At 44.9% G+C, this 12,025-nt stretch overlaps 2 protein-coding genes across 3 annotated transcripts in view; one reads left to right on the top strand and one right to left on the bottom strand.

The window, feature by feature from the left end:
- Positions 1–7,254, top strand: part of lrfn1 (leucine rich repeat and fibronectin type III domain containing 1) — a 64,369-nt gene extending 57,115 nt beyond the window's left edge. Inside the window, exons 4-5 of the mRNA XM_062473037.1 lie at positions 1,880–3,281; positions 5,333–7,254. Coding sequence (XP_062329021.1) covers positions 1,900–3,281; positions 5,333–6,227 — 2,277 coding nt within the window. The 5' untranslated portion in view covers positions 1,880–1,899 and the 3' untranslated portion in view covers positions 6,228–7,254. The remainder of the gene's footprint in view (positions 1–1,879; positions 3,282–5,332) is intronic.
- Positions 7,255–8,031: 777 nt separating this feature from the next.
- On the bottom strand, positions 8,032–11,015 carry nkapd1 (NKAP domain containing 1). 2 transcript variants are annotated; one of them, XR_009931609.1, is made up of 7 exons: positions 10,872–11,015; positions 10,550–10,626; positions 10,389–10,474; positions 9,889–10,029; positions 9,599–9,652; positions 8,642–9,194; positions 8,032–8,557 (listed from the first exon to the last, which is right to left on the bottom strand). XR_009931609.1 is itself a non-coding variant. In XM_062473038.1 (6 exons), the coding sequence occupies exons 2-6, from the start codon at positions 10,616–10,618 to the stop codon at positions 8,750–8,752; spliced, it is 795 nt and encodes a 264-aa protein (XP_062329022.1). In that variant the 5' UTR covers positions 10,619–10,626; positions 10,872–11,015; the 3' UTR covers positions 8,032–8,749. The 2 variants fall into 2 exon arrangements, 1 of the variants encoding a protein (XP_062329022.1); XM_062473038.1 differs by having other exon boundaries at positions 8,032–9,194.
- Between the last annotated feature and the right edge of the window lie 1,010 nt (positions 11,016–12,025).

Genomic DNA, 12,025 nt, shown 5'->3' with positions numbered 1-12,025 from the left:
GTGGTTTTAAGTGGGTGGCTGTTATAAAGCCGTGTAAATGTTCTTTATCTTTATCTCAATTAGGATTGAAACTTCGTTTTTCAGAAAGCTTAACATCTTAATGCAATTCAAAGACCTACATTCTACACCAGAGTTGCCTGGCAACAAACTATTTTTTCCTTCCTCACCGGAGATGCAGAGAGATCAATAGGGTATCCTCAACGGTGATGGCAGGAAATGCTCTAGCACAGATGGCCCTCAGAGATTCTATGAGTTTCGTGGCCTAGTTACCATTTGAATGCTAACACAATAACTGGAAGATAATATTGAATGAAAATTAAACAGTAGGCCTACTGGGTGATAAAAACTGCGGGCACATTGCACAAAATATTCTGGTATTTATTGGTTTAAAAAAGCGGTTTGTTAAGGCTGTGAACCCATTATGTAAGATCTGTGGCATGAGTTAGAATAAGATTAGCTTTCATATTCTACTTTATAAATGTAATGTCCCCAGCGTCTTAAAGGGTCACATTGTGAGAATTAATTTACTCAAGGCAGCCACACTGATCTGCCAACAATAAAGGGGCTTTTCTAAATAACATTATAATAACAAAAACTATTTTGTGATGTTTTGAAATGTTCTCTCACAGAATCACCCCCTGGTGTGACATTTCTGAATGTGTAAAGAATTTCTAACCTTGTGCAAGTATGACAGAACATTGAAAATGGCATAGCCTGAAACAAGCCTGAGACATACACTAATATTTTACACGTTTAAGCTGAAGTCTCTTCTTTCAAATCAAACGTGTGTGTACTGAGTCCAAATCAAAAAAACAAATCTACAGACTTATATTGCTATCGAAAGGAAGAAACGTGGGATTTAATCCTGATAACGATTGTTAGGAATGAACATCTGGAAAGTTGGTATTTCCATCATTCGTCTGGACATACTGTTGAAAGGATGTGTTTCTCTCAGATAAAGTCAGTTGTCATCATATGTCCTCATTTTATCACCTTAATGGACGTTCTGATAAACATCAAGAGTTAATGCGTCAGTCACGAAAGATGGATGCCAAGGAAACCTGGATCTACTGGCAATATGGCAGACATCAACGAATGTTTTCCATCGGGATTTAGTTATTACACCCAAGGATGTCTTTCCACACCTGTCAGTGCAGACTTATGCTCTAGGAGAACTGAAATCAATACCGCTAAATGGGTATCACGGAATCGTAGCGTTCCCTCAACACTTTTCGCGCTATAATACATACCTCCATCTGAGGGGTTCAGGACCAGGTTGCTATATCCCTTATGTTTTTCACCTTCACTTTTTGTTGCTGTGATTTACTTGACAGACTCATGTCTAATTTTGCCGTACATTTCGGAAGCATAAGGAGAGCATGGAGCATGAAAAGGTCATACAGATCCTCAAGCACAGCTGACAAGTGCCCTTTCCCCCTCTAATTCTCTGTGCTGATGTGAATTCTCAGAACCGGAAAAATACAAAACCCACAGCGTATGATGGAAATGCGCATGACATATTAGCTTAATGCAGGAAACTACACGGTGATCATTCGGCACATTACAGGGTTCAGTACTGATATAGCGTAGTGGTACATTACCCTGGTGGAAACCCATTCGGGGGTGGTTTTAGTCACTAGAAATGATAAAGAGACTGGGGGTCCATTGCAACACTGCCTTTCATCATCCCACACCATTATTTGAAAAACCTCTGTGTCTTACTGTGATTGATGCCCCTGCTGATATTTTCAATAATCCTGGTGGGTACATCCATTTTTGTATCATAGTTCATATGCACACATTCTTTTTCTTTTTTTTTCTTGAAAGGGGTCTATTTTTGACATGTCTGTCTCTGTTTCTCTCCCGTCTCTGTGTTCAGGATTTGGAAGCTGATAGACCATGGAGCGGTTGCTTCTGTGCGTGCTACTTGGAGCAGCCTTGGTGGAGGGCTATAGCTGCCCAGGCCGCTGTATCTGCCAGCACCTCTCTCCCACCCTGACCTTGCTCTGTGCCAAGACAGGCTTGCTCTTCGTGCCCCCCGCCATCGACCGCAAGACGGTGGAGCTGCGTCTCACAGACAACTTCATCACCATCATCCGCAATAAAGACTTTTTGAACATGACCAGCCTGGTCCACCTCACCCTGTCCAGGAACACCATCAGCCAGATCACCCCCCATGCCTTCGGGGGCCTCCGGGCCCTGAGAGCTCTTCACATGGATGGTAACCGCCTCAGTGTCATAAGGAGCGACCACTTCAAAGGCCTGGTCAACCTGCGCCACCTCATACTGGGAAACAACCAGATCCACCATGTGGCCCCCACCTCTTTCGACGAATTTGTGTCCACCATCGAGGATCTGGATCTGTCCAACAACAACCTGAGATCTCTGCCCTGGGAGGCAATCGCCCGGATGACCAACATCAACACCCTCACGCTGGACCACAACCTGATAGACCACATTGGAGCAGGGACCTTTACCCTCCTCACCAAGCTGGTGCGGCTGGACATGACCTCCAACCGGCTGCAGAAGCTGCCTCCGGACAGTCTGTTCCAGCACGCCCAGGTGCTGTCCGACACCCAGGGCTCCAACCCATCCTCCCTGGCCGTAAGCTTTGGAGGGAACCCTCTCCACTGCAACTGTGAGCTGCTGTGGCTGCGGAGACTGACCCGGGAGGACGACCTGGAGACTTGCGCCTCACCAGACAACCTCATGGACAAGTACTTCTGGTCCATACAGGAGGAGGAGTTCATGTGCGAGCCCCCTCTGATTACCAAGCACCTGGCTTCCAAACCCTACGTCATGGAGGGTCAAGGTGTCACCCTCAAGTGTAAAGCTATGGGAGACCCCGACCCTGCCATTCACTGGCGCTCCCCCGACGGCAAGCTGGTCCACAACAACTCGCGTACCATCCTGTATGACAACGGCACCCTGGAGATCCTGATCACCACCCTGAAAGACAGTGGCGCTTTCAACTGCGTGGCCTCCAACGCCGCCGGCATCGCCACGGCCGCCGTGGAGATCAACATGATACCGCTGCCTCTGTTTGTCAACAACACAGGCCACATGCGCGAGGCCGATCCAGGCCTCTCCGACATCACCACTTCCTCCAAGTCTGGCAACGACACCAAGGGTCACAACAAGCACCAGGACAAGAGGGTGGTGGTGGCTGATCTTACTTCATCCACGGCTGTGATCCGGTGGCCGTCGGAGCGCCACATCCCCGGCATAAGGATGTACCAGATCCAGTATAACAGCACTGCAGACGACACCCTGGTGTACAGGTGAGAGTCGGTGAAAGGGGGGCAAAAGGGGAGGGAGGGGGGTTATGGAGGAGGAAGGTCGGAGGAGAGGGGGAGGAAGAGGAGCGATGGAGGTGCTGGGATGATGGCGGTGGAGAGGAGGAGGTAGTGGAGAGATGGAGGTGCTGGGATGATGGCGGTGGAGAGGAGGAGGTAGTGGAGAGATGGAGGTGCTGGGATGATGGCGGTGGAGAGGAGGAGGTAGTGGAGAGATGGAGGTGCTGGGATGATGGCGGTGGAGAGGAGGAGGTAGAGAGGTGGATGAGGGGGGGTCGGAGGAGAGGGGAGCCATCTGGTAGGCCCATCTGCTATGTGAAGTGACAGTCCATTACAATGGATCCATGGCTCCCACCGCTACATAGGTGCTGTATGATTAAGTAGGCCACAAAATGTAAGAAGATAGAGTAAGAGTTGACTATAAAACTAAATGAATGTTGCCGTCATTTTATATCACTGCTTAATGAAGGACAGACATGAAGGATCCACATATAAAACCAGGAGATTTGATTGTTTGTAGAATCAGCATATGTTGTGGGGGTATTTAACAACTATTATTTTGTCAGGTGGCAGTCTTGTCTGAGAGTTGTTAGCCCCTTAGACCACAAGGATCTAATGTTGGTCTTCTGGTAGACACTGAGGCTTGATATTGAGCTCTGCTAAAGATACATGTTCATCCGTTAGAGGATTGTGTGAACTTCCCTCACACATTCAGGCAGACTCACCCACATCTATCATTATCAGTACATAAACAGGGATTAATCCTTCTCTGACACATGCTGTTTCATAACATGTAATTAATTATGCATTGTGACTTGTGATGCATGTCTGTGCAATTATTGAGTGTCAACCCTAGTTAGCCATAACACACTAAAAGGTGATGAGATTTGCTTGAGCGCTAATTAAGTTGTTAACCACAGAATAATCCAATGACAGGTTGGGCTGCATAGATGAAGAAAAACCTAGGTTCCTTTATGCAAATGAGCTGATGCCAATACTCACCTTCAGTGAAAAAATAAATAAAAATAACACAAACCAAAAAAACATTCAATGTGATTCAAAGTGCACTGCTATGACATTGAACAAGTGTCTTGTTAAGTTTTCTGGGGCATCATTGGTCAAGTCTTGTATTAACTAATTGACTTTGCTATTCTTATCAGATTTCATGACTTTGCTATTCTTATCAGATTCAATGAGTTTCTCCTCTGTATGCTTCACACATCTTGTTTAAGTCTTAACCTAAAAGTGTGGTTTGGACTTTAGGTAATAGATTATTACCTACAAGTGAGGAGCATCAAAGCCTTCCTTCAGGGTTATCACACTTCTAATTATATTACTGTAACACAGATGCCAGCCCCAAAGACAATGGCTTTATCCTTCATGTTCAAAGACGAGTGCTTGCCTTGTAATCTTGCAAATGCCAATGTTGTTTTGACCTTAGAATATTCACACAACATCAAGCTTGCTTTCGCACCATGTGGCATATGGGCATTTCGCCAAAGGCCTGCCTTGTCCTTCCCTGCAGATGATGACCCTACTACCTTATTTGTCACCTTGTTATTTAACCCTCGTGCTGCCTTCGGGTCACATGACCCAAAGGTTCACAACGAACCATCGTTGTGTTTACCCAATTTCACCCAATACAAAAACAAATAAAAATAATTTTCTTTTAACCATTGCAATGTGGGGGGTCTGAGACAGCCCGACAGTTAAAAGAAAATTCTTCACTTTGTTTTTGTATGAGGTAAATTTGTCGCAATACGACAGTGGGTCACAATGACTGATGGGTCAGAATGACCCGAAGATAACACAAGGGTTAACATTTGCCATCATAGCATACAAACAAGCTGCAGGGGTAATTTCTCACATTCACCTTTTAACATTGTCTACTGTAAGTCATCTGTCAGCAGGCTTGTCTCCTTTACTTGCTTCACAAATATACGTGATATTTCAGGCGTCGCTACAGTTTATTATAACTGTGACAGTATTAGATCTTATTTTCTCTCTGCTTTCTCTCTGTCTCTCGCTCTCTGCAGGATGATCCCGTCCACCAGCAAGACCTTCCTGATTAACGACTTGGCCGCGGGGCGGGAATACGACCTGTGTGTACTGGCGGTGTACGATGACGGCATCACCTCATTAACGGCCACTCGTGTGGTGGGCTGCGTCCAGTTTCACACCGCCAGTGAGGTCAGCCAGTGCCGTTTCATCCACAGCCAGTTCCTGGGAGGCACCATGATCATTATCATCGGTGGGATCATCGTGGCTTCGGTGCTGGTGTTCATCATCATCCTTATGATTCGCTACAAGGCCTACAGCGGTCCCGAGGACGGCAAGACCAAGGTCAGCCTCAGCATGCACTCCCAGACCAACGGCAGCCAGCACAGACTCCAACACTCCACCTCGAAACAGCCTTCTGAGGAGGATCACCGCGATGCCAAGGAGTGCATGGCCCTGGTGCTCCGGGTGGACAGCGAGAAGAGGGAGGACCCTGGGGCTACCACAGCCATCCTGGAGGTGGAGCTGCCTCCGCTGACCAAGGAGAGGATGAAGAGGAGGACCAGCCTGGACGCTCAGCAGCGCTCCGGCCCCCCCTCTGAGGACACGCAGACGGACAGCAGCCTGACGGGCTCCACCATGTCCCTGTGTCTGATCGGCCCCAACGCCGGCACCAAGGAAGCCCCCCGGCTCAAGGACAAGAAGGGTGCCCTCGCCAACATGGGGCTTCTCCCTAACGAGCTTGCACGAACTAGGCACAGGTTCTCCTTCGACGGGGGGGATTATTCCATATTTCAGAGCCACAGCTACCCCCGCAGAGCAAGGACGAGGAGGCACAAGTCAACCAACCAGCTCAACATGGAATCCTCGCCACTCGCCAACCGCAGAGTCACTTTCAGCAGCACAGAGTGGATGCTTGAGAGCACGGTCTGAGGGAAACAGTCTGGCCAATCTGGCAGTTACACACACACACACACACACACACACACAGACACACACACACACAGACACACACACACACAGACACACACACAGACACACACACACACACACACACACACACAGACACACACACACACACACACAGACACAGACACGTAAACACATATTGACACCTCAGACATTTCTACGTACACACTACACACTACCGCACACTGACTGTTGGTGAGTTGAAGGAGAACAACAATCTCCTTTCCTCCTGCCTCCCCTCCACATGCCCCCAGAGCGGGCTGTCGGTCATGTCATTTGTTTATGCAGCAGTGCCTTATTCTAAAATATGTACGAATGGAGGATGCTGCTCACTTCAGTCATAAACCTTCTTTTCTGTCTTTGGTCTCTGCTATTAGGCAGGGGCCTTCTGTCCCTTTTTTATGACATGCCAAGGGGCGTGGCTAAAGGATGTGACTGTTTACCTTTTATTGTTCAAAAACAACACACTGTAAAGTGAACAGCCAGGTATCCTGTATGTTGATCATCCTTTTGGTTATTTCAAAGACATTTGCACAGAAGACACGAGATACAAGGACAAGTATCACACCAGTCTATACAATAAATAAAAAGATACTAGCTATACACATGCCGATTTCAAATGTTAGCATAGAGAGGATGGACCTGCTAGATCTATGGAATCCTCCTTGCTGGTTGGACTGTATGATATTACTAGGTATTGTTCCTGATGTGAGTGTATGATATTAATCGGTATTGTATCTGGCTGGTCTAGATAAAAAGACAACAAAAAATACATATATAAGTATATTAAAACATTGGTGTATGTGTACTAACTATGTAAGTAAGTAAGTCATATGTCATGACATGACTTTTTACAAAGCATTGGCTTGTTGGCCACGGGTTTTTACATTAAAAACTTGTGTCATTGAACTTCTCCCTACTTAGTATGTCGGGGTTTGGACCACTTAGCCTTCACCAGAGGGTATTAAATTTTTTGTGTGGGTTAACTGTACTGCGTGTCTAGTGTCCTTTTATTACGATCCCATTAATGCCACGATTGGTTCATACTTACTATTTGACATTAAGTCTTTCTGACATTTGGTAAACAAGGATGCTGTGAATCACCCTTGTGAAATATACCACTCTTGTTGAGCAACCGGCACGGCTGAGCGTGTCGAATTTAGAAGCCTGCTCTTCGTACTGCAAGGTGACATCCACTAGGTGGAGACAGTGAGCTTTAACGCCACAGTCAGGCTAAGCATTTGGAATGGCAGGCTTACTAAAATTAAAGATTATCCAAAGGTAGATGTTAGATTTTCAGAAATAAACGACCCCAACGAGACATCATGTACTGAGGAAAGCAAACCACGCATAATGACTACGAATAAGACCACGAAGCCTCAGGTTTAAGGGTAGAAAATGTAATCCAGTTTCTGTCTTACAAAGCGATGTCACATTCTGTACGCCAATACATGCACGCCCGATTTTGGATGCTCAGGCACTTCGCTCAACATTCCCCATATCAAATCTACGGTAAGCACCACAGCTACAAACGCTGGAGGGCCATGATATATCAGGGCTGACAATTTCATGGCCTCAAGTCTGACTTCTCCAAGACATAAGGATTGTGACATGGCTGTTCATCACCACAAGACTATATTGTTTGGATCTGGCTACCAGCCCCATATTTCACCTAGATTACAATCACCTAGCAAATTTTACAACCAGACAAAAAGATGAATGAGGTACCTTTGTCTTTATAATTGATTGAGGCGAAAGACAATAAAAATGAAGCAGTTAAAAAATACATTTTATTTACCAGATGTGCAGTTCTAAACTGACATACACTGATTGTTATAAAATACATTAAAAATATAAATACGAAAAATAATACATTTATAAAACCTGCCCTTATTGGTACAGAAAAGTCTGTATAGAATGTCCCCATATTTACATGTTTGTGATATGATGGTAAAATTCAACAGCTCCGTGTGAAAGCATAATCCAGAATCCATAATCAATAGAACTCTCTCGAGCAGAAGAGGTTGATGACGTGGCATGCATCCATCTTTGTGCAGACGTGAGTCCCGGTAGATCCCTATGGGCCCGCTGTGTTTCAGGCCTCTGTGAGGTATTGCTGTAAACAAAGCGCCCATGGGATGGCCAACACAGGACTGGACAAAGCTGAAAAAAGTACAAGACAGAACAATGCTCTGAAAGGGATAATGACACTCCATAGTTTTCTCCAGTCAGAGCCTGGACTGGTTGAAAGCTCAGCTACAGAACATGAGGGAGAGCATGTTCAACAGAAGGGGGTATTTGGGACCAGGTGTAACCTTGGGAAGGATAGAAAACAGGAACCGGGCATTATCATAAGGGTAATCTGGACTCTGATGTAGTCTTCTTTTACCGATGCTGTGCCACAGCTGATTCACCCAGAAACAGAGGGAGATGAGAGGAGCCGGACGAGGGCGCTTCTCAGAGCAGGCAGGTGCCAGAAAACCAGATCATTCATCAGAACTCCCCTCTGATCTCTCCTCGTTTGGAGCTTTCCAGTTTTTTCTTCTCTTCTTGTGCGTCTCCAGTCCTGGTTGAGGGCCCCTGTCAGAGTTCCTCTGACGTTTGCCATGGATCTGAGTCCTCCCCCTTCCCTCTCCCTCTCCATCACTGTCCTCTGAGCTGCTCTCCTCCTCTCTCCCTCTGCTCCTCTCCCTCCTGGGTTTGCTCTTACTACTTTTCCTCTTCTGCTTTTTTGTCTCGTCGGCGCTTCCCTCGTCCCTGGACTCGTTCCCCGACGCGTCCGCACTCTTCCGCTTCCCATCTCTCCTCTTCTTCTTCTTCTTCTTTTTCTTCGAGGATTTCTTGGAGCTTTTCGACCTGTCTGTCTCCGAGGTGAACTTGGACTTTTTCTTTTTCCGATGCTTATTATTCTTGTCACCTGCACCACCTTCTCTGAGAAGACGAAGCAAAGCGTCAGAAAGTGAACAACCAGACGTGTACGCATCAAAAACACATGACTGTCTTATGACGGCATTCAACCTGTCATGATAATGAAAATGTTCCCAGTGACGTATTAAAGGAACGATACGGACAAAGCACATAACAGAGTAAAGTTTGAACTGATCAAACAGCATCTTAATAGCTCCTCTGCATGGTAACTAGTGATACAATGTGATTCAAAACGAAAATATTAATTCCTGGGGTGTGTGTGTGGTGTGTTTTTTGTGAGGACGGACTAGGTTCTAGGGTTACAGCCTGTGTGAATTCCGATAGTGGATTTAAAAACACCCCCCCCCATAGTGTTATCATGTTGTCTGTGAAACGTCTTCAATAACAGGCTTGGTCCTGTGGATTACCCTTCTATCCGGAACTCCTCTGGGTACAACTCCTTGAAACCACTGTGTCCCCATCTAGGATGAGAACACCACATTCATTATTAATATTCTCATTAATTTCAGGGACAATGCACACCAATCAACAGCAAAACTGTAAGTGAGCCAGAGTTAGCCAGAGAGGCTAATTTTAATCTGCTGTCCCTGGACCAATGATATTCTCCGTCAGCACCTGCACACCTACTTTGATGAGCATCACTCTCCACCCACTGCTTCTCCTTTAAATCGAGCTCTAGGGACTAGACTAGACCTACCTGTCAGGATCCTTGGCTTCAAACTCGTAGAGTTTGCGCGTCCAGTAGCGAGCCTCGCGCTCGTTTTGGCCTGAGCTACGTTCCTGGCTCCCAGAACGAGCTCTGGATTCACTCCCAATACGATCACAATGCATGTGGCCCCTGAAATACAAGACAACTTTCAAACAAAACTTATTCGGAAGTACTTGAAATAAAGTTATGAAATATGGGTTAGGGTTGTTCATCAGTAGGGTTGTTGCTCATCAGTATAGATAGATGAACACGTTTTCAAGTTAAGTTTATTTGCAATTTGTAACAGGTAACAGTCCATTGGAATTATTTTGTCCTGCTCCTCTTGACAATCCAAGCGACCCATCAACCCATGATAAATAGAATGGGGGAAAATAATTCAAGGGGAGCGTGACAGGGGTGAGGGGTGGTGGGATTTTGGTAGGGGAGGGTCTGGTAGGGGAGCAGAATGAAGATGATCCGAACATCCTAGGGAAAAATCAGTGACAAACCTGTTTCCATCCATGACTGGCATCTGTTTGTGGCATGATGTCTTCTCCATGTCCCTCATCTTCCACATCTCTGACTCCTCCTGGATCTGAAAAACAACAATAACTGACACAACGGCGCTTGCAACACCGACTCATGTGGCTGTGGGAAATATAAAACATACCTTATTGTGGGCATCGGTATGACGGATTACATTACGGAGTAGAACCTTCCCCATCGGTTCTCGGGCCATGATGACACCTTCAGAGAGAACATTAAGTGTCCTAATGCGTGCAGCAGTACTCTAACATTTAGTTAGTTAGCTACAAAGTATCTAGCTTCGTTAAGGTTAAGCTTAAGCCAAGGGAGCAATGGAAAGAATGCGAAGCTAAGTAAGCCAATGTGTTTGTCAACCATAGTGTATGGAAAATAAGAAGCTCTGTATAAAAGTCGCTTGTTTTATACAAATGATATTAGAGTGTGTCTAATGGTTAAAATAACCTTACCTTTAATTAGGTGGGTGGTATTGGCGACCAAAAAACTGTAACAGCAAATTTGAAATTAGCTAGCAACTGGCTAACTGCTAGAACACAGTCGACTTCCGTTCTGGAACGATGTGCGGAAGAGGATATCCCGCCTATGATTAATGACGTAAGAGACATTTGCTTGGTCAATAAATCTGTCAGTCATACTGAGTATCAACAAGACATTAAACCAGTGCCTTTTCATGGCTCTGCATTACACAATTTTGAAGAACATAAAGGCTAACATACAGAAATTATATCACGTATTTTTCATCACTAACAAATGGTGTTTCTTACACCGGCATATGTATGACGGATTGATGGAATTTATAATGGATATGGGTAAAGTGCTTTAATGGCAATAACAAAGATTGACTGAGGCATATGGCGAAGTGTCCTAGAAAATATCTTAAAGAAAATGTCAAAACATTTATGATTCTTTTTTGGTTTTTAGTAAGCTAAAGGCAGCCTTGAACCCCATACAAAAAAATCTTTCAGCTACAAGAATGAAAGAAAGGGGACAAAAATGGGAAGATGTAAACTGTTGAGAAACCGATTATGTTTATTTCCTGAAAAGCTGCCTTATAGATATATGATACTGCATTTTTAACTCCTCTTCTCTTGTACAAAAGAGTAAACACGTATCATTAGAATTCCTTGTCACAGTGAGTCTTTTGTTTAAAGTGCTTGTCATGCAATCCAAGAGAACTCATAGTTCCACATAACTTTGTCCAAGCTGTTGTGTTGTGTGGTAAATGTATACATAAAATCCCAACAACTGAAACTTTTATATAAACATATAACATAAACACACTGTATCATAAAATATTGTGACACAAAAATTATATACAAATGTTCTACCAGAAAAGCTTTATAAAGCTATCAATACATCCTCTGGTAGTTTTCCATAGATTTTGTAAATGTATATCATTACCCACTCTCACATGCTTCCACTTCTTCTGTGGCACCATGCAAACCTGTAATTTTGTGTCAAACTAAAATAGCTATGTCAGTCTGTGGGAAACTAAATACTGAATAAATAGAATACCTCAATCCAGCTTCTTATCCCAATAATACAGCCCAGTATAGGAGATATGCATTGTTGCAGCTACAGTACACAGACCCCCTCCTCGGTC

The sequence above is a fragment of the Osmerus eperlanus genome, chromosome 11 (assembly GCF_963692335.1).
Source record: "Osmerus eperlanus chromosome 11, fOsmEpe2.1, whole genome shotgun sequence".
Lineage (NCBI taxonomy): Eukaryota > Metazoa > Chordata > Actinopteri > Osmeriformes > Osmeridae > Osmerus > Osmerus eperlanus.
This window is presented reverse-complemented; position numbering and strand designations above follow the sequence as displayed.

Excerpts from the sequence above, each read along its gene's own strand:
- nkapd1 (XM_062473038.1), bottom strand. The coding sequence starts at position 10,618 with ATGGCCCGAGAACCGATGGGGAAGGTTCTACTCCGTAATGTAATCCGT. Across the intron at positions 9,653-9,888 it reads GAAGCCAAGGATCCTGACAG|ATGGGGACACAGTGGTTTCA; the intron begins GTAGGTCTAGTC and ends TTCTCATCCTAG. Across the intron at positions 9,195-9,598 it reads GAGGAGTTCCGGATAGAAGG|AGAAGGTGGTGCAGGTGACA; the intron begins GTAATCCACAGG and ends TCGTCTTCTCAG.